The following is a 22,360-nucleotide window of genomic DNA, read 5'->3' as shown; positions in this document are numbered from 1 at the left end:
CCGAAGGCAGAGGGTTAACGCAGTGAGCCACCCAGGAGCCCCTGAATGTGAAGTTTTAAATGATGTATCTGGGGTACGTGGGTGACTTGGTGGGTAAAGCATCTGACTGAATTTTCGGCTCAGCACATGATCTCAGGGTTGTGAGATCAAGTTCTGCATTGGGCTCTGCACTGGTTGCAGAATCTGCCTTAGATTCGCTCTTCTTCTCCCGCTGCCCCTCCCCACTCATGCTGTCTGAAACAAAAAATAACAAAAAATAAGTAAATGATGCATCTTTGATTCCAAGAAATATGGTATTAGGAGTTTGAGGGGGATATGGAGTCGGCGCCGCCGATCCCAGGTCTGAAGGTCTACTTCCACCTGGCAGCTTCCAAGGGGGCTGTGGCCAGAGTGAGTCACGTGACATGACTCCCTCCTCTGAGACCCCACCCCAGGAAGCTGTAGGTGGGGTTTGGAGCCCCAAACCTGGCTTCAGGGCCCCTTCCTCGCATTCCATCCCTTTGCAGGACACCAAATATCCCTTCACCCTCCGTTCCCCACCTCCAGCACACGAGTGGTCTTTCTAGGTGGAGATCAATTATTGCCCCTTTATTTAGAGAAATTACAGACCCATTCCCACCCTCCCTCCCTCCAGGTAGGGAGGCCTTGAAGCTCTTTGACTGCTGAGGGTGCAGGTATCGGAGGCAGTGGCTGAGCAGGAAAGAAGCCAGAAAAGGGGCAGGTCAGTGAAATCTTGAACCAGACAGTAAATAATGGGGATGAATCTCTTCTCATCTTTCAGCTTCAGGCCTCTAAACTTGGCCTGTTTGGGAGTATTTTGTGTGTGGTCCCTAGGAGACATGTTTTTTTTTGGGGGGGGTCATTTTAATATTTACAAGAAATAATCAGCAGAACAAGATTATATCAGATAGGCTGTGTAGAGTAGCTGCGGCTTATAAAACATACCAGTAATTTGTACCTGGTGAGTATAAAGAAAACCAAGGCAGGATTCAGATGTCTTTACAACCAAGGGAGTACACAGGGCATCAACAAATTAGAGGACAAAAAAATTCACATTTTCTACATTAAAAAAAAAAAATTTACAGATCTCACAAATGTCTTTGAAGACAAAGAAAAAGCCAAAAGACAAAGAAAAAGTCCTCTGAAGGGTGGGAAAGAAGAAGAAATCTGAAACGGAATTCTAAATGTAAAAAGAGTTTTACTTCACAAGACCAATTTTCTTGGCTTCTGTTTCATATATCAACAATCTCCACATTTTGACTATAAAAACTTCTGCTTCTTCATCAAGTACCATGGCAACATTCTAGGAGATGTGTTTTGAGTAGCCCTTGCAATCTTTAGACAGACCTTGTCTGAGCCTCTCCCTAGGGGAGCTGTGTTTGAGTCTCTTCTTAACGGGACTGTGATGGGTTCTCGCAGAGGGACTGAGATGGGTTTTGCCACGCCAACTGTACTGGTCCCTTTCAAAGTGGCTCTGTTGGCTCTGCTCAGAAGGACTGTGTCTGTTCCTCTCAGAGAGATTGCGTCCACTTCTTTCAGAGGGACTACAGTGAGTTCTCTCTGAGAAACTGCGACCTCTCCTCTCAGAGGTCCTGTGCTGTCTTCTCTCAAAAGGACTGTGTCCTCTCACCTCTAAGGGACTGTGATGAGTTCTCTGAAAGAGATTGCGACTGCTCCTCTCAAGGGGAATATGACATCTCCTCTCAGAGGGACTGCGACATCTCCTCTCAGAGGGACTCTGATGGCTCCTCTCAGAGGGACTCTGATGGCTCCTCTCTGAGGGACTGTGATGGCTCCTTTCAGAGGGACTTCGATGGCTCCTCTGAGAAGGACTTTGATGGCTCCTCTCAGAGGGACTGTAATGTCTCTTCCAAGGAAGACTCTGATGGCTCCTCTTGGAGGGACTGAGATAACTCTTTAGGGAAGGATTTTGATGGCTCCTCTCAGAGGGACTGTGATGGCTCTTTAGAGAAGGACTTCGAAGGCTCCTCTCAGAGAGACCGTGATGGCTCTTTAGGGACGGACTTAGGTGGCTCCTCTCAGAGGGACTGTGATATCTCTTCCGAGGAAGACTTTGGTGGCTCCTCTCAGAGGGACTGTAATGGCTCTTCCAAGGAAGACTCTGATGGCTCCTCTCGGAGGGACTGTGATAGCTCCTTAGGGAAGGACTTTGATGGCTCCTCTCAGAGGGACTGTGATGTCTCTTTAGAGAAGGACTTTGAAGGCTCCTCTCAGAGAGACCGTGATGGCTCTTTACGGAAAGACTTCGGTAGCTCCTCTCAGAGGGACTGTGATGTCTCTTCCGAGGAAGACGTCGGTGGCTCCTCTCAGAGGGACTGTAATGGCTCTTCTGAAGAAGGCTTCGGTGGCTCCTCTCAGAGGGACCGTGATGGCTCTTTACGGAAGGACTTCGGTGGCTCCTCTCAGAGGGACCATGATGGCTCTTCCGAGGAAGACTTCGGTGGCTCCTCTTAGAGGGACTGTGATGGCTCATCTGAAGGCGGCTTTGGTGGATCCTCTCAGAGGGACCATGATGTCTCTTTAGAGAAGGACTTCGAAGGCTCCTCTCAGAGAGACCGTGATGGCTCTTTACGGAAAGACTTCGGTAGCTCCTCTCAGAGGGACTGTGATGTCTCTTTAGAGAAGAACTTTGATGGCTCCTCTCAGAGGGTCTGTGATGGCTCCTTTCAGAGGAATTACATGGGGTTCTCTCCCTTAAGAAGCTATGGTGGTTTTGCTTCTTGGGTGTGAGTTTCTCTTTAAGGTGACTGTGTGAGGTTCTCTTAAGTGAACCATGTAGATTTCTCCCTCTGACTTGAACTTTGGTTCCTATTTTGGAGCTCTTGGACTCCTGGCTAGAGATTTCACATCTGTAGGAGTTTTTCTTACCTTTGCTGCTATTGTCGTTTTGAAGAATAACCACAGTCTGTCCGACTGAAGTGGTTTTGAAAATAGCACTTCTTTGGGAAACCATGGGCTTGGGTAGTTGGGTATGTTTAAGTTGGAAAGAGCTACCTCTTTTTGGTTGATGAGTTGATCTGAATTGCTGTATTTCTTCCCATAACATCTTCTCCTTCTTAGTGGTGATGTCTGTTGGCTTTAGCTTAGCAACTGACATCCTCTCTCTTTTGATATCTCTCGATGAGGAATAATCTCTGGCTTTTTGTTTTGGATCGTGGTTTTTGCTTGAACACAAATGGTCTGGCCTTGACCTGTCCTCAGGCTTCTGTCCAGCAAAACCCATAATTCTGTGTGCCGTCTGGAATGCTTTCTTTAGACCTTGAAAAAGCAGTGGAATGAATTTGGGTTGGGAGGGTTTCTTAGATTGTCTTTTTGAAGAGGCAGTAGTTGTCTGAGATGCTCCATTCCTCTTCCTTCTTAACTGGGCTGGTAAATCCCGAGGACGACTCCGTATTGTGGTTCTACCATTTGTATAGAACTCTGTGTTTTGTGTCCTGCCTCCCATAGTGATTCTTTTCTTTGGGTATTTTGAACTACGGGTCTTTTTGGTTCTCCTTTTAGACCATTTTTCATCCTGATGGCTTTCAGAGTCACTCTCTGGTAGAGAGTGAACTTGAGTAAACTCATAGCGCCCTGGCCCTCCAACTGTCATCTTTCCTGCTAGGGCAGGGATCCTATACTGTCTTTGCCTGATGTGGACTTGTACAGGAGCAGGAGATGGGGAAGATACAGGCTGGAAATCCATTGTAGAAGTAGGACTCTTGGAAGCTCGAGTGTAGACTTTAGCTTTCCTTAGTGATGGTGATATAGAACTCCTTGATGTGATGGATCTGTCTCTTCTGTGATGCTTTGGGACTTGGGATCTTTTCCTAGTTCGCATCCTAAAGCCAAGATGCAACCTAATCTCTCCGTGGTCTTTGGGAGTGCTTACAAGGTGGAGCTGTGGGTAGATAAGAAGGTAAGGCCGCAACGTGCCCTGTAATTTATGACAGCAATTAAGTCCTACACATCGGCCACACTGTAGGCGCATAGGGTATTTTAAAACCAGACCTGAAGTTAGAGGTGGAGGTACATGGGGGAGTATTTGACTCCTTAACAGTTTTGCTGCTACTTTTAGCTTCAGATCTTGTAGCAACTGGAACTGTTCTGACAAGTCAGTCTTGGCCTGGGGAAGATAACTTGGCTCGAGACAGTGTTGGGACTCAAAAATCCTTGTCTGTGAACTCTGTGAGTTCTCACTCTCTTCCATTGGAACAGAATCTTTCCTAGTGAAAAGTGTATGGAAGGAAGACTCTAAATTTACTGGGACAGGAGGCTGGCCCTCTGTACACGAAACAGGCACGTGCTGAATGACTTCCTGGGATATATCACTAAGCTTCGAACTTTTCTTTATTTTTGCGCTAGCCCCAGAGTATTGCTGTATTATGGAGGACATGGAGCTACGTGTCCACATCCTTAAGGCTATTCTTTGTTCGTGACCATGATATGAAGTGTGTCTCTGAATGTAGTTTCTGGACACTGAAGTCCGAGAAATAATACTTCGACTCTTCTCTAGCAGACTCTTGGAAAGTTGCATCAGTTCCGCAGGAACCCCAAATAAATTCTGAATAGATTGACAGATATCTGCAGTGGCTCTTCCCGTTAAAGGTGTTTGAGAACAAAGGTTCCTTTCCATAGTGGTGCCCAAGACATTCCCTAACACTAGCATATTGGAGAGATATCTTCTGGGTAGTCGCTGTCTCCAGGAGTGATTCTCCCAGACATTCTGTTGTCTGCTCAAGACAGACCAGTTAAGGCCTCTTTGAGTTCCTGATCCTGACTGGAAGGTCCTAGATGGTGATCTCCAGCTTTGCAGTGGATGTTGGGATAGGCGCTGGAGTGAATTCTCTAGCTTCCCCACCGGCTTCTTATCAGTCCTCTTAGATATGACACCCACTCCTGGGATCTCAAAATGTGGGGTTTCTACAATGTTAGCTGTCTTATCAGAGGGTTGATTGTGAAGAGACAAGGGAAGGGTTGAAGTTTGTATCATAGCAGAGTCTAGAAAGTATTCTTCAGACTGCAAAATATCTGTCCCAAAGTTTTTTATATCCAAGGCCCCTGACACTTCTGGCATCTCCAAATCACAAAGGCTTCCTAATTCAGATGCTTCGGCAGAGCTTGAGATGAGCGAGTTTGAGGAGTTCTGTAGAAATCTAGAGAAATAATTCCCTATTTGTAACTCCTCTGTTGAAATAAAATCCTCAGATGCCCTCTTCTGATATACCTGTACTAGATTCAAATCCTCACATTGCATGATTTGAGGAGGCCCTATATTTATCCCCATTACTTTCCCAGCCTGAAGCCCTTGTTCATGAGTGAACACTGTAGATTCCTGCAAAGTAAATGCTAGCTGTGAGAGTGATTCTGAAGATTTCTCTTCAGTATTTGGCCTCAGAGTTAGTTCTACAGGTTCTTCCATTTCTTGAAGGTGTGGCCTTGGGAAGAAATCCAAACAATCTATTACTTCAGTAGCTGATCCTAAGGAGACTCCTAGTGGTTCTACAATCTGAGGAATTGGTAGTGGTGCTAATTCCTCAGAATTTACAGTTTGAAGTGGTGGCCCTGGGATTAACACAGTCTTTACAATTTGAAACCCTGTGGACTTCGTTATATCCAAAATTTGGTGGCTTGGCTCTGTGGTTAATTCCTTTGATTTTACACTTTGCAACCATAGCCCTGAGGTAGACTCGGAAGGTCTCACATCTTGTACTTTTGGAGTCAGTTTAACGTAGTCTACCATTTGAGAGGTTCCCCCTGGTGTTAATGCTACAGAAGTTACAACCTGAAGTGGTGGCCCAGGAGTCACTTTCCCATATTCAACAAACTTGGGGGGGCTTACTGAGGTTATTCCTATTGGTTGAGCAGCTTGAAGCTGTGTCTTTGTAGATCCTGTGACTTGATCTAGCGGCTTTGGACTAATCCTCATAAACTCTGTAATTTGACCCTGTAGTCCTGGAGCTATCTGTGAATATTTCATACTTTGATTCTGTGACTGTGTCAGCCCCATTGGTCCATCCCCTTGCTGCCATGTCTCAGATGTGAGCTCTACAGATTCTGCATGTCCTGTAACTTGACCTCTTTGCCTTGGGGACAAATCTAAAGAGTCCCCCCTTTGAAGCCATTGCTTAGAGGTTGAAGCCACAGATTCCGGAACTCGATATCTTAGCCTTGGTGTCATCTCTGAAGATTCTGGGACGTGATGTAATGACTTTGTAGTCAGTGCTTCTGATTCTTCCCTTCGCAGTCTTTTCTTGGAGATCACCTCCACAAAGGGAGGATTGGGCCTTGGAGCGCTCTCTGTATATCCAGTGGTTTTACTTATTGGCTTTGGGGTCATGCCAAAGGGAGGATTGGGCCTTGGAGCGCTCTCTGTATATCCAGTGGTTTTACTTATTGGCTTTGGGGTCATGCCAAGGAGTTCCTTCTCTGTTGGCCTTGCCTTGGAGGTCAACCCCATAGTTTCTGTAGTGTGATGCTTGGGCTTTGGTGCCATCTCTTCAGATCCTGTAACTTCCTGCACTGACCTTGTATGTGATTCCCCCAAGTCCTTAACTTGAGGCCATGACTGAGAGAGCAACTCTAGTGTTTCTGGGATTTTCTTTAAGGTTAATTCCAAGGATTCAGAGCCTTGATTCCTTAGCACGTGAGTCAGATCATCAGATTCTGGTACTTGAAGATCTAGCCTTAGAGGCATTCCTGGAGATTCCATGGTTTTACTTGTTGACTTTGGGGTCAACCCCATAGAGTTTTCTACAGTTTCATTGCCTTGATGTGCCAACCTTTCTGTGGTATGATAAACTGGTACTGAAATCAAATTTACAGACTTGGAGACTTGATGCTTTGGTGTTGGGATCACCAAATTCACAGATTTAGGGACTTGAGGCTTTGGTGTTGGGATCATCTCTGCACCTTCTACAAATTGATGCCCTGGCCTAGGGATTATCTCAGAGGAGTCTGTGATTTGATAGCTCCTCTTTGGAGTTAGTTCCTCAGATTTTGTTCTTTGAAGCAGTGACCCCGATAGTAACTCTACAGATTTTATATCTTGTTGCAGAGATGCTGAAGACAATTTCACATGTTTTATACTTTGCAACTTTGCTTCTGGAGGAAACTCCAAAGGTTTCTCACCCTGTCGTTGTGATTCTGGAGACAAATTTGAAAATTTAACACTACTCAACATGGGTCCTGGTATGAACTTCTTAGTTGGCTCTGGTGCCAACACTATTGATTTCATACCGTGCCATCCTGAAGTCAGCTCTTGGCAATTCATACCTTGCTGTTGGGACCCTGGTGTCAACTCTACAGATTTCCCATCTTGAAAACATAGTTCCGGTGCAAAGACCTCAGAATTAACACTTGGGGACCTTAGGCATGATGGAAACCCTGAAGAATTAGCACCTTGAGGCTGTAGCTGTAGGTTTGACTTCAAAGATGTCACATCTTGAGAACATGACTCTGATTCAAACACCACAGATTTCTGCCCGAGGCAAGAAATCAAATCCTTCGAATTCACATCTTGAGGTTGTGGCCCTGGTTTCAACTCCAGAGATTTCACATCTTGAAAACACAACTTTGGTGCAAACACCACAGATCTCTCACTATGCTGCCTGAGGTGTGAGGGCAGCTCCCCAGAATTCATACCTTGAGGATGTGGCCCTGGATTTAACTCCACAGATTTCACTTTTGTAAAACATGGCTCTAGTGCAAACATCTCACACTTCAAGTCCTGCAGCTTAGAGCCTGAAGCCAGTTTCACAGAATTTCCACCACAAGACACTGGCTCTTTGTTCATCTTCACAGACCTTACATCTTCAAGCAGTGGCTTTGGTAAAAATAACACAGATTTCCTGCCATGCAGTGAAGAGCCTAAAGTGAACACTGGGTGCATAACTTGTTGCTGTGACCCACAGTGGTTCTCCAAAAACTGTATTTCTGGAAACTTTGTCCCTGGAATTAACTCAGAAGATTTCACACCTTGCAAATGTGGTCCAGCGTTGAACAGAATAGATTTTGTACCTTGATATTCTGACGTAGGATTCAATTCAGAGGGTTTCATGCCTTGCATCTGTGGGTCTGGATTAAACTTTATAGCATTTATGCATTGAAGTTCTGACCCAAAATTCAAATCAGAAGAATTCACGCCTTGCAGCTGTGGGCCACAGTTTAATTCTTGTGATGTTATACCTTGAAACTTTGTCCCTGGACTAAATTCATGTTTCACATTTTGTAAATGTTGCACAGGGTTGAACATAAGAGATTTCATACCTAGAACTTCTGACCCCAGATTCAAATCAAAAGATCCCATACCTTGACATTTAACCCCTGAAGTCAACTCAAAAGATTGTATACCTTGCAAAGGTGGCCCGAGTTCAGACCCCATAGAATTAGCACATTGTAACTTTGGCTCTGGATCCAACTCAAAAGAATTTACACACTTCATCTGTGGCCCAGGGTTGCGTTCCATGGGTGCTACAGCAAGAAACTTTGACCCTGGAATCAATTCGGATTTTAACTCTTGTACATGTGGTTCAGCGCTGAACACCATAGATGTCTCACTTGGATTCTTGGATCCCGGATTCACCTGAGATCCTGTACCTTGACATTTTGTCCCTGGAATCAATTCAAAGTACTGTACGCCTTGCAAAGGTGGCCCAGGTTTGCACCCCATAGAATTTGCACATTGTAATTTTGGCTCTGGATTCAACTTAGAAGAATTTATACACTTCATCTGTGGCTCAGGGTCGCATTCCATAGGTGCTATAGCAAGAAACTTTGACCCTGGAATCAATTCAGATTTCAAATCTTGCGAAGGTGGATCAAGGTTGAACACCATAGTCGTCTCCCTTGGGATCTCTGAACTCAACTCAGAAGACTTTGTACCTTGACGTTTTGAAACTGAAGTTAATTCAGAAGGGTTTATACCTTGCAAGGGTGGCTCAGATTTGCATCCAACAGAATTTACACACTGAAGTTTTGGTTTTGAAATAAATGCAGAAGAATTCACATCTTGCAAAGGTGGCCCAGGGCAGAACACCTGGGATTTTATACCTCGAGACTCTGATCCAGAATTCAACTCAGATTTTACCCTGTTCAGTTGTGGTCCAGTACTGAATGGCCTAACATTTATACACTGAAGCTGTGGGGCTAGATTAAATTCAGAGGATTTCCCACCTTGTAATTTAGGCTGATGCTTCGTTTCCAGAAATTGCTCATATGGAAGCTTCCTGTCTGTGCACAACTCGGGTTTTATCTCTTGTAACTGTGGCCCAGGATTGAACTTGAAAGATGACATACCTTGAGGCCTTGATCCCTGGCATAACTCAGAAGATTTAACATCTTGCCACTGTTGCTCAGGATTGGATTCCTTAGATTTCACATCTTGGGGCTTTGTCTCTTTGCACAATTCTGAAGATTTTATATGTTGCAAATGTAGTCCAGGGTTGTATACCACAAATTTCACACTTTGAAGCTCTGGCCATGGTTTCAACTTAAAAGACTTCTCTTCTTGCCGCGGCTTCCCAGCATTGAACTCGGAAGATATCACATTGCAAATCTTTGATTCCAAAGCTAACTCAGAGGGTTTTGTGACCTGGAGTTCTAGGTCATGGTTGACCTTTGTGGTGTTCATTATTTGAAGCTTTACAGACTCAGGAGATTTTGCACCTTGCAACTTCGCCCCAGGGCTGAATTTCAGAGATTTCAGGGCTTGAATGTGTGATCCTGGTGTCGACATAGGCAATTTCCTATTTTGTAACTGTGGGACTGACTCAAACCCCAAAGATTTCACATCTTGGGTCTTTGCACCTAGAGTCAATTCAAGAGGTTTCATGTCTTGCCACGTGGGTCTGGTAAGGAGCTCCACGTGTTCTCCATTTTGAAGCTTTGTTTTTGGCGTTAACTCAGAAGATGGTACACCTTGTAACTGCAGAACAGGTTTTAACTCAACAGATTTCAAATCTTGGAGTCTGCACTCTAGCATCAAGTCAGATTTCTCACCTTGTCTCTGAGGTCCAGGGTTGAACTCCACAGATTTCACACCTTGAAGCTTCCTCATCTGAATTAAATCAGATTTCCCACCTTGTAGCTTTGGACCGTGGTTGAACTCAGAGGGTTTCCCTTCTTGAAGTTTTGACCCTGGGATCACTTCAGAAGATCTCATACCTTGCAAGTGTGATCTAGAACCAAACCCTGCTGATTTTTTATCTTGAAGCTTTATACCCATGATCAACTCAGAACATTTCACATCTTGTAACTGTGGGCCTGCTTTCACACCTGAAAACTTCCTCTCCAGGATCAAATCAGAAGATTTCTCACCTTGTAACTTTGGATTAGCTTTCAGTTCTGCAGATTTCACACCTGGAAGCTTTTCCCTTGGGATCAGTTGTGAAGCTATCACATCCTTCAAGTGTGGTCCAGACTTAAAATTCAGAGATTTTACATCTTGAAGCTTTATACCCATGACCAATCTAGAAGATGCCCCATCTTCCAACTGTGGGCCTGACTTGAAATCCACAGACTTCACTTTTTGAAGCTTTGTCCCCTGTATCAATTCAGAAGATTTCACACGTCTCAGCTGTGGCCCAGGTTTGACATTCACAGACTCCATATCTTGAATCTTTGTTTCTGAAATTGATTTAGAACTTTTCACTCCTTGAAACTGTGGGTCAGGGTTGAACACCAATTGCACATTTTGAAGCTTTGATCCAAGGGTCAGGTCAGAAGATTTCACAACTTGCACCTGGGGACTGGGGCAGCTTTCTTTATGTTTTACATTTTGAAGCTTTGTCTTTGAGGTCCTTTCAGAAGAATTCACATGTTGTAACAATGGCCCAAGGTTGAAATCTGTACATTTGGTACCTTGAATCTTTGTCCCTGTGATCAATGTAGAAAATGTTATACCTTTCAACTGTGAACTTGGATTTAACTCAGTAAATGTCTTATCTTGGGACTTTACCTCAGGTGACAACTTAGAAGGTTTTAGATCATGCCACTGTGACCCAGAGTTGAAATTCTCAGATTTCACACCTTGAAGCTTTGTCTGAAGAGTCAATTCAGATGACTTCATGCTTGTCAAGTGTAGTGGGGAGTTCAATTCTATAGTTGTATTGCTTTGTAATTGTGACCTTTGGCTTAATACGCCAGATTTCACACCAGGAAGCTGTGAATCTTCCATAAGCACCAGAGACTTCACACGTTGAAGCTGTGCTCCTGGGGATGAATGTAAGGGTTTCGCTTCTTGAAGCTTTGATTTTGCAGTCAATTTAGATTTCCCATCATGCATGCAAAGCCTAGATTTCAGTGGCATAAATTTTATATCACAGAGCTTTGACCCTGAAGTCAGCTCACATGATTTCACACTTCTAACCTGTAGACAAGGTGTCAAATCACAGTCCTGAAGCTTATGTTCCTGGAGTGATGCTGAAGATTGCGTATCTTGGAGCTTTGGCCTTGGAGTTAACGCAGATGACTTTCTATCTCTTAACTGTATCAAAGGTTTCAACCCTAGAGACTTGACACCTTGAGACTGTAACCCTATAGACTTCACACCTTGGAAATCAGGTCCTGGTATCCACTGGATACACCTCATTCTTTCCAGCTGTGGCTCTTTTTTGAGCTCAGTAGTTTTTACATCTCGAAGCTGTGGCTCTGAGGTTGATGCCAAAAGCTTCCCTTTGTGCAGCTGTGTTCCTGGGAGCACCCCAGGGATTTTCATGTTCTGCAACTGTGGCCCAAGGTTGAACTCTGTATATGTCGCACCTTGAGTTTTTGACCCTAGAGTCAATTCAGATGACTTCACATCTCTTAACTGTGTCAAAGATCTCAACCCTAGGGATTTAACACCTTGAGACTGTGACCTGAGATTTAACTCTACAGATTTCACAGCTTGGAACTTAGGTCCTGGTATCCACTGAATGCATCTCATACTTTCAAGCAGTGGCTCTTGTTTTAACTCAACGGTTTTTACACAAAGCTGTGGCTCTGAAGCAAACTCTGAGACTTCAATTTGGTGCAATGGTGACCCTGGGGTCAACTTAGGAGACTTTATGCTTTGCAACTGTGGTTCAAGTGGATCAGGCTTGAATTCTTTAGGTTTTAAACCTTGAATATTTGATTCTGGAGTCAAGTCTGATTTCATACTTTTAAACTGTAACTCAGAATTGAGGTCTACTAGTTTTTTACCTTTAAATTTTAGCTCTGGAAGTAACTCCAAAGACAGCTTATCGTCCGACATAGCCCCTCTCTTCACCTGCTCTGAATTCACACATTGCTGCTTTGGTGAGATTACAGATATCGTGCCATCCTGTTCTGGCCCAGAAGTTAAATTCATGAGTGCTGTCTCTTGAAACTGTTGCCTTGGGGCAAAATCCATAGTTTTTACTCCTTGAGACTTTGATCTTCTGGTCACTTTCACAGATTTTACTTCCTGCTTGTTTAGCCTTGGGGTCCACTTTACAGATTGTACACATTGCGGCTCTGAATCTGGAGTTTCCTCTACAGATTTTAAACTTTGATGCTTGAAACACGGGGTACTGTCGACAAATTTACTCTCTTGGATTTGTGGCTCTAAAGTCAGTTCCTTGGGTTTCACACCTTGCAGTTCAGACCCTTGGAGTAATGGCCCTGGTGCAAAAGGCACAGATTTCTCACTTTCAATTTTCAATTCCACAGTTTGCACATCTTGCATTTGTGTTCTTTGGACCAACTCCACAGCTTTGGAGTCTTGAATTCTTGCATGCAGAATCAAGTCAGAAGTTGTACCTTGAAGCTTGGTATCTTTGGTACTTTTCACAGGTTTGACATAGTCTATCCATGGCACTGCAGTTATCTCCATAGATTTCTCACCTTCCAGCTGTGGACTAGGGGTTGGCAAAGTAGATTTCGTACCTTTTGGACCCTGTCCTGTAGTTAAGACCACAGATTTCACATCTTTCAGCTCCGAGGTCAACAACTCAGATTTTACACCTTGAAGTTTTGAGTCTGGGGTCAGCTCCATTGGTTTCATACCCCCCACACCTGGCCCTCGGATCAATTCAGAAGATTTTATACCTTGTAACTTTGTTCTTCTAGCCAACTCAGAATAGTTTACACTTGGCAACTGTAACTCAGGAGTCAACCCCATAGATATTGCATCTGGTTTCTCTGGCTGAGAGACAATTCGATAAGAAATGTTACCTTCCAAGTTGGACATTTGGTCCCTCCCTAAATTTTTTACACCTTGAAACTGTGTCTCTGGTACTAGCATATCAGGCTTGACCACTTGCTTTTGAGGTCCTGGGGACAACCCCACAGATCTTACTCCTTGCATCTTTGGGTTTGGGGTCAACTCAAAAAATTTCACATGTTGTAGTTGTGGCCCTGAGTTTAACTCTGAAGTTTTCACACCTTGAGGTTGCGTTCCTGATGTCCGATCACAAAATTTGACATCTTGTAACCATGGCCCTGGGGTAAGCCCCACCTGTTTTATATCTTGAAGCCTTGGAGATGTCTTTGCTAATTTAGAATCTTGAAATGCTAATTCTGGAGTCATCTCCACAGAATTTACACCATTAAACACTGATCCTGGGGTTTGCTCCCCAAATTTGACAGCTTGAAGTTTTGGCCCTGAAGTCAATTCAGAAAATTTGACATCTTGCTGCCTTGGCCCTAGGTGCAGTTCCTGAGACTGCACACCTTGAAACTGTAGTTCTGAGGTCAACTTCATAGACTGCGTGCTGTGAAACTGTGATCCTTCAATAGACGGAAGAGTTTTCATATTTTCACTCAAGAGCCCTTGGCTTAATGGCAAAGGTGATTCTGTTACAAATCCCAAGGATTGTATATCTTGAACCTGTGTTCCCGGTATACATTGCACATGTTTCAAACCTTGATGCTTTGGTTCTAAGGTCAGATCAGAAAATCTGACATCTTGCAAGCGTGGTCCTGAGTTTTGTTCCACAGATTTCATACCTTGAGTTTCTGGTTCTGGAGACAATTGTACGGACATAACACTTTGATGCTTTAGCCCTGGGGTAAAGTCTGACAATTTGATTTTTTGCACTGGGGAACCTGGGGTCAGTGCATCAGATTTCACACTATGATGTGGGGACTCTGAGATGAAATCTACAGGCTTTTCTCCTTGAAAAGGTGGTCCTGGAGGTAAATTTGAAAATCTGACACTTTGCAAATGTGGCCCTGGGATCAATTTCACATCCTGAAGCTGTGCCGCCTTAGTCAATTCCTCTGATATTATATGTTGTAGTATTGGTTCTTGTACCAGCTTCTCAGATTCTACCATTCCAGTAGTAGCTGGCTGTTGGATTAAATTAACATATTCCACGTCTTGTAATTGTGGCTCTGGATGCAGCTGCATAGACTTTACTCCCTGGAACTGTGGCTCTGGGGTCAACTCCGGAACATGTCGTTTTGGTCCTGTGATAAATTGCTTAGATCCCACCACTACTGGGGATGACACAGGGGTTAACTTCACAGATTTCAAATTTTGCATTAGTGGCTCTGATTTCTCATATTGCATTTGTGGTCCCAAAGTCAATTCCAGGGATCCTTTTACTGAATATGGTGGTACTGGCATTGTCTCCTGGATATTTTCAACTTGAGACAATGCCAACCCATAAGGTTCTGTGTTTTCGTATTCTGACCTTAGGGGTACCTCTGAAGGCTCAGTAACTTGAAGGTGTGGCTTTAGAGTCATTCCCGTAGATTCTATAACTTGACCTGTTGGTTTTGGTGTTAATGCCACTTGGCGCAAAGTCCCAGAAAACAGCTGTGCAGTTTCTGTGTCTTGATGGCCTGGCCCCAGAGTCATCTCTGAAAAATTCTGAAAACATGGCCTGGGCATCATCGCAGGAGTTCCTGTGACTTGCTGTGGGATTAACTTCACAGATTCCTCCTCTTGTGGCCGGGTCTCAGAAGCTAACTTTACAGAGGCTGTGTCTTGATGCCTTGGTCTAGAAGTTGGACCCAAAGATGTCTTTGCTAGTAAATGTGGTTCCACGCTTAGTTTCCTCGATTCAACATGTAAGCGTGTTTCAGGAATCAACCTCTTAGATACTTCCAGTGGTACAGTTAAATCCACAGCTGTATTGCCATGCATTAATGGACCTAGAGCTAACCCGTCAGGTTTTGTACTTTGGGGCTGTGGTTCTGGGGTCAGTGGCACAGATTTCATACCTTGAAATTCAGGTTCTGAGGTCAACTTCTTATAGTTCCTAAATTCTGAATATGGTCCTAGATTCAGGTGAACAAACGTCATACTTTGGGACTCTGGGTTCAACACTTCTGGATTTATTCCTTGCATCTCTGATCCTGGTACTAACGCTGGAGATTCTTGTATTATGTGTTGAGGCATTCGAGTCTCCAGGGCTTTTACGCCTTGGAGCATTGTCTCAAGAGCATCTTGGAACGGCACTGAGTTTGCCTGCATACATTCTGAAGTCTGGTTCAATGGCCCTGGAGTACTTCTTAAAGATGGTTGTGTCAACTCCATAGATTCTTTCCTGTGGTGACAAGGGTTGGAAGTCAACTCTACTTCTGCTCCTTGATATCCTGGCTCTGTGATCATTCCTGAAGATTCCAAAGCTTGGTGCCATGGGGTTAATCCTTCAGGTTCTGTGGCTTGATGATTTGGCTTGAGGTTCAGCTCTACAGAGTTTACTGCTTGAATGTGTGCCCCTGAGCTTGGCTCCTCATATTTCATACTTTCCACCTGTGTTTCAGGAATCACATTTCTACATTCTGCCATTTGAGGAAATTTCACATCTTTAAGCAATAGTACTGGGGCTGTCTCCTTAGATCTTTCATCTGGTAACCATGGCTTTGAGGCAAACTCCATAGATTTCTTATCTTCCTGTGGTGGTCTTAGGATCAACTCCACAGCTTTTGTATCTGAAAACTTCGGTGGGAGGGCCAAATGAACATATTCCAGACCTTGCAACTGTGAATTGTGGGTCAAATCTAGCGATTTCCTATTTTGCAAGTGTGGTGTCTGGGCTAACTCAGCAGATTTTCCACTTTGTTGTTGTGTTCCTAGGTTCAAATGAATAGATTTCACACCTTGAAGCTGAGACCCTGGGGCTAACTGCACAGAATTCCCACTTTCCAGCTGTGAAATAGGTGCCAACTCATTAGATTTTACAGTCTGCAGTTGAAGTTCTGGGGCCAGTTCTATAGGGCTCACAGTTGGGATCGGCTGTCCATATTTTACGATCTGTGGGACCGAACCTGGAGTTACGTCTATAGATTTTACATTCTGCAATCCTGGGGATAACTTCATAGAATCCACAGTCTTAACTTGTGGCATTGGCTTCACCCCCAGATATTCTGCACCTGGAAGTAGAGATGTAGTGGTCATTACTGCAGATTCTGTGACTTGATGCAGTGGCTCTTGGCTCATTTCCTTAGATGGTGCTCTTTGACCCAGTGATCTTGGGACTGTCCCTAAATGTTCCATTATTTGATGATGTGACTGTTTTGGCTCAGCCAGATTTCTGATTATGGGGTCAGAAGCCAACCCCATAGTTTCCATAATTTGATGGCTTTGCCTTGGACACATCTCTGAAGATTCTAAGATTTGATGCCTTGGGGTCAAACGTGGAGATTCCATGACCTGATGAGGTAGCCCTGGGGTTAATGCTGTAGTTTTTGTGCCTTGAACATATGGTTGTGGAGTCATCTCCACAGAGTCTTGCACTTGAATCCGTGACCCAGGAGTCAACTCCAGAGGTTTCCTGACTTGAGATACTGGCCTTGAGGTCAAATCCTGAGTTTCTACAACTTGTGATTGTGGTGTTATGATCATTCCCATGGGTGACCCCAGTGCTGCTGGGGTTACCTTTAAAGAGTGTATGGATTGATGTGATGGCATTGGAATCATCCCTACTGATTCTGTGATTTTAAGTGGTGGCTTTGGAGGTAAACCCACAGATCCTACAACTCCAGGTGGACCAATAGTAGGAGGACAGCTAGAAGATGTCAAACCGACTGGTTGAGTTGCTCCTGGGGCCAAAGTTGCAATTTCAGACTGTGAATCTCCAGATTCTATAACATGTGGCGGTGCTGGTGGAATTATTCCCATGAAATCCATAGCTTGTAATTGTGCCACTGGAGTAACTTTCGTGTAATCAGTAACTTGATGCGATGGACTGGAGATCATTTCCAGTGATCTTGTATTTTGACATATTGGCCCTGGAGGAATCTTCAATGGTCCTGTGATTTGACTTTCTGGATTTAAGGTTATATTCACTGATTCAGTAACTTTAGGATGTGGCCCAAAAGTCATTTCCACAGTTTCCACAACTGTATATTTTGCCTTTGGATGCATCTTTCCTGATGGTATAACTTTATGGTCCAATGATGTGGCTATTTCCCCTGATTTCATGGCTTGGGATGGTGTTCTTGGGGTTTTTCCCACTGGTTTTATGATATGTGGATGTGATTCATTAATCATCCCCATAGAATCTGTGACTTGAAGCAATGCTGCAGGAGTTACCGTCACATTATCTGTGACTTGATTCACTGGTCTGGAGGTCATCTTTGATTCCATAACTCGATGCTGAGCACTTGGTGTTACCTCCACTGGTTCAGTGACTTGATATGATGGTTTAGTGCTTACACTCACTTTTTTTGTGGTTTCCATTGGTTTCCCAACTTTGGCTGGTGGCTGTGGGAACAAACCTACAGATTCTATCACTTCTGAATGTGATTCTGGGATCATCCCCATCGAATCCATGACTTGAAGTAATGCTAAAGGAGTTACCTTTATACTATCTGTAACTTGACATGGTAGACTTGGGGTCAGTTCCACATTAGTCATGTGGGACTTATGCTGCTGAATCCTTTTTTCCAGACGACCTATGACCCTCTGTTCTATATTAAGTTCTAGGACATGTTTTGGCTCCTTCTGCAGTCCAGTGGTTTTCTCTGGAATTATGTCAGCTCCTAAATTTTTGGGAAGTGGAGTGCCCAATGATGTAACTAAGGGCCTGGATGTAAGGATTTGGGGGCCATCCCCAAGTTGTGACTGCTTACCTGGGATAAGTGACTGTGAAATTTTTGTTTCTGTTCTATTTAATCCAGATTCCACTCCAATATTCACATGGAGCTGAAATGATGGACAGTTTGGGAATTTATTGTAGAGACTTTGTTCAGTGCTTTGATGAATGGGCACAGATACCTGGATTTGAGGTTTCTCTGGTTCAGGAACTCCTCCTTGTGCCTCAATTAAATAATTCAGCATTCCCCATGATTCCCTCACAGGCAGAGGCACTGCTTGTTCCCTCAAAGTATAAACCTTCCAAGCCATATGTCCCTCTAACTCCCACCTAGCTAAAGGAGAAAGCCGGATTGGAGCCCACCCCGAGAATCGTGGTCTTGCCTTGGTGAAAATAAAATCTGGCCCATGATCCAATGTCAAATGACTCTTGCTCTCTCCCCCATTCTTTGTTTTTTCTTGTTGGCGGAGATCTGGGGATTCAAACATAGAGTTGATAAAAGAGTTTTGGGATCTTAAGGGTGAAAGAGCTGCCAAATTCTGTAAAAGTTTTGATTTCCCAAACTCTGAGAGCTGAAAAGGAGGCAGGGGTGTGCCTTTGTTCCTGAACATGGAAGACTGGGTTTTGGGTAAAATAGGTAAACTATGGCTCCGGAGTTGCCAGGTTGTTCCTTCAGAAAAGACGGGAAGGTGGGACAGGCAGGAGTTGTTGCATAATGATCCAAAGGAGCTGCTGTCCTTAGTAGAATGTTTTGCCTTCTTACAGCCACAACAGGGTAAAACAGGCTTCTGAGCCACAAGCACAGAGGAGGTGGAGGAAGAAATCACATCCTGTGATTCAGGCAAACATAATTTCTTAAGACTTGATCTAAGAAATAAAGAAAAGTTTCCATTTGCTTTGAGGCTGGAAAAAGTAGGAAAAGGGAAAGGTAACGGCTATTTCAAATGTGAAATATTTTGGCCCGAGGGAGAACAATAACAACAAAAGAGATTGTTTTCCCCAATATCAATTACTTGTGTGAAGAATTCCTCTACCAGGAGGAGAGGACGGTATGGGTCTCCATTCCAATCAGAAATGATCCATGGACTAAAACCTTTGGACCCAGAATTTATCCCCACTGCCAAAACTAAGTAAATAAGCCACCACCTAACAATCTCTCTTTTCCCTCTCTTTTCCCCTCCCTCTTTCCCTCTCTACTACCTCCCTTCTTTGGTCTCTTCCTCCCTCCCTCTTAAAAGTTCTACCACCTTTGGGGCACCTGGCTAGCTCAGCTGGTAGAGCATGCAATTCTTGGTCTCAAGAATTCAACCCCCACATTGTGGGTAGAGTTTACCTAAGACAAAAACAAAAACTTCCACCACCCAACCTCCCCCCAGAAATGACCTTCCCTGACCTTGCACATTCCAGATGTTGGAAGATCTGATGAAGACTTCTGTCCATGGACCAGAGTACATACTCCTGGGCCCATCCTATAGGGAGACCTGAAAAGCTGGACACAAGAGTAGGTCAATGTCACTGAAGTGATATTAAAGTACTAGTAAGGAAACCAATAAGAATAGTGACTTAACTTAGAAAAGGAACAGCTATCATTGTGAGGGAAGTAAAACAGTACTAGGTACCTTTCTCCTAACTCATACAGAGTTTATCAGTAGAGTAAGCTGAAGAGAGGAGGAATAGATAGTGAAGGTCAACTCTACTCACTGTGTCCAAGTAGCTTCCGAGCAGCTCATCCTAAGTTTTTCTTCCCACTGGGAAGCTGGGAACAGAGGTAAAGAAGCTTTTAGCACCCTAATTGTTGATACCACCTCTACCTTGTTCCACCCCGGTGTTTTACAGATAAGACAACAAAGGTGAAATCATGCCTAGGATCATTAAGTTAATTAGTGGTAGAGCTCAGACTTAACCCAAGTCTCAAGTTTTTATATTTTGAACTCTACTCTGCTGCCTTCACCATGTAGTAGATTAAGCTGTTGGAAAGCGCAGGAACAGTCATGCGAGTAGGGAGTTGGAGTAGGGGAATCAAAGTTCATAACACATGTTTTTCCCCCCAACAGAGTCTACCCAGTGCCTATGACAGGGGAAAAAGTTATCGGAACTTCCTGCACCAAACATTAATCTCACCAAATTTCTTTCCTGATGCTTTGAGTTCTACACGAAAGGAAAATTAGGAAAGAGAGCATGGGGAAAAGAAGCATAGGAAGAATTATCAATCTGTTTACATCTCTTTGGAAGTTGCTAAAAAGAATCTAGCATCTTTGGAGATGCTAGAAAGAATAAGCACATTTCTTTCGTTTACATAATCTGTCTCAAATTCCCTCCCTCAAACTGTTATTAAAGTCTGGAGTTTTAAAGCAGACCCACAGTTGATTTGTCATTAGCCTTGAGCTGAAGAATAAAGGATAGGATCTTTCTGACCTGTGAGTTTCTGGATCTTTTTCAATTTACGCTGCTTTGAAGTCTAGAGAGGCACAAAGAGAAAAAAATAAAATCAGAAAATGTTCTAGGTTAGAGAATCAAGAGCACATTTCCTCTCACAGACACAAATATTGATACAGTTGGTGTCCATAACCACAGCACAACTGGCACCCCATTCATGTATTCATAGATCATTTAATGAGTGCTTACTAAGTTCTAGGCATTAGGTTGGGTGCTAGGACTACAAAGATAAATATGACCCCTGTATTCTGGGAATTCACATTAATGGCAAAACAGATGTCTAAACAGCTAAATTATAATACAGTGTGGCAAATATATAACACATAAATAGTATATAAATAAATAGATAACAAAACATAAATATATTAAATTTATTAAAATTTATAGATATATTAATAAATAAATATATAACAGAAATATAAGTGTTACAGAATAAAAGGACAGTGATTAACTGCCTGGGAAAGATGGGGAAAATTACTCAAGAAGTGGCCATTTGTACTGGAGTCTGAAGAATCAACAGAAAGTTTTTGGTGAAAAAAAGAGCCTGCCAGGCAAGTCAAAAGCACCATCACCAAGAAGATTATAAAGTCATGAGTGTCAGGTGCACATTGGCTAAGACAAAAGCTGAAAATATAAGCGGAAGCCAGATTTTGCCAAATGATGGAATTTTTATTTGATCCTTTAGGTCAGGATTTCCCAATCAGTAACGTAATCTCCTAAGTTTTTTGCAAGCTTGTTCCAGGTCACTTTAAAGGCAGAAATTACATTTGTTACCATTTCAAATAAAACAATTTTTATTTCTCCCTTTTGAATCATGACATCAGTCTCAGAGAGTGTATTATAAGAGTCTACATAATATTATTCATAGTATTGCCAAATGTTTTAGCTAAACAGTGTTGAATAAAAGCGTTAAATGCAAAAATTCTCCCAGGAATGGTGGTTCAACATAAGAAAGTAAATCAATGTGATACACCACATTAATAACACAAAGGGGAAAAAAGATGGACAATTATCTCAACTGGTGGAGAAAAAGGATTGCCAAAATCCAACACCTATTCATGATTTAATAAAAAAAAATAAAGACACTCAACAAACTAGGGATAGAAGGGAATTTCCTCAATATAGTAAGGGGTATTAATGAAAAACCCATAGCTAATATCATTCTCAATAGCGAAAGCCTGAGAGCTTTCCTTTTAAGGTAGTGAACAGACAAGGATGCTCAATTTCACTACTTTTCTTTAACATTGTGCTAGAAACTCCGACCAGAGCAATTAGGTAAGAAAAATAAAAGCCATCTTTTCCTTTGGAAAGGAAAAGTTAAACAATCTCTATCTCTGTTCATAGATGACATAATCTTATTTACAGAAGATCGTAAATAATACACACACATACACACACACACACACACACACACACACACACAAAACCCAATTAGAACTAATAAATGAATTTAGCAAAGTTACAGAATGCAGTATCAACACACAAAAATCAGTTGTTTTTTTTTTTTTTAGGTTGGTTCCATACTGGGCCCAATGGAGAGCTTGACCTCATGACCCTAAGATCAAGATAAAGATCAATATCAAGACCTAAGCTGAGATCAAGTCTTGGATGCTTAGGGGTACCTAGGTGGTTCAGTTGTCAAGAGTCTGCCTTCTGCTCAGATCATGTTCCCAGAGTCCTGGGATCAAGCCCTGCATCTGGCTCCCTGCTCAGCTGGAAGCCTGCTTCTCCCTCTCCCACTCCCCCTGCTTGTGTTCCCTCTCTCGCTGTATCTCTCTCCGTGTCAAATAAATAAATAAAATATTTTTAAATATAAATAATTTAATTTAATTTTTAAAAAACTGATTGAAAATAGAAACCCTGGCCTCTGCCTTCAGCTCAGGTCATGATCTCAGGATCCTGGGATGGAGGCTGGTATCAGGCTCTCTGCTCGG

The 22,360-nt window shown here is 43.2% G+C and overlaps 3 protein-coding genes across 3 annotated transcripts; all 3 read right to left on the bottom strand.

Moving 5' to 3' along the window:
• Window positions 1-1,303: 1,303 nt before the first annotated feature.
• On the bottom strand, window positions 1,304-3,588 carry LOC123926577 (uncharacterized protein C2orf16-like). Its single transcript, XM_045980534.1, has 2 exons — window positions 3,556-3,588; window positions 1,304-2,587 (listed from the first exon to the last, which is right to left on the bottom strand). The coding sequence occupies exons 1-2, from the start codon at window positions 3,586-3,588 to the stop codon at window positions 1,304-1,306; spliced, it is 1,317 nt and encodes a 438-aa protein (XP_045836490.1).
• A 1,818-nt stretch (window positions 3,589-5,406) lies between these two features.
• LOC123926576 lies at window positions 5,407-14,860 on the bottom strand. Its single transcript, XM_045980533.1, has 2 exons — window positions 8,188-14,860; window positions 5,407-5,438 (listed from the first exon to the last, which is right to left on the bottom strand). The coding sequence occupies exons 1-2, from the start codon at window positions 14,840-14,842 to the stop codon at window positions 5,407-5,409; spliced, it is 6,687 nt and encodes a 2,228-aa protein (XP_045836489.1). The 5' UTR covers window positions 14,843-14,860.
• An 88-nt stretch (window positions 14,861-14,948) lies between these two features.
• Window positions 14,949-19,673, bottom strand: LOC123926575. Its single transcript, XM_045980532.1, has 3 exons — window positions 19,384-19,673; window positions 15,114-18,857; window positions 14,949-14,976 (listed from the first exon to the last, which is right to left on the bottom strand). Exons 1-3 carry the CDS (start codon window positions 19,428-19,430, stop codon window positions 14,949-14,951), a joined length of 3,819 nt encoding a protein of 1,272 aa, XP_045836488.1. The 5' UTR covers window positions 19,431-19,673.
• Between the last annotated feature and the right edge of the window lie 2,687 nt (window positions 19,674-22,360).

The sequence above is a fragment of the Meles meles genome, chromosome 16 (assembly GCF_922984935.1).
Source record: "Meles meles chromosome 16, mMelMel3.1 paternal haplotype, whole genome shotgun sequence".
NCBI lineage: Eukaryota > Metazoa > Chordata > Mammalia > Carnivora > Mustelidae > Meles > Meles meles.
Note: the sequence above shows the minus strand (reverse complement) of the source record. Positions and strands in the feature narration are given on the sequence as shown.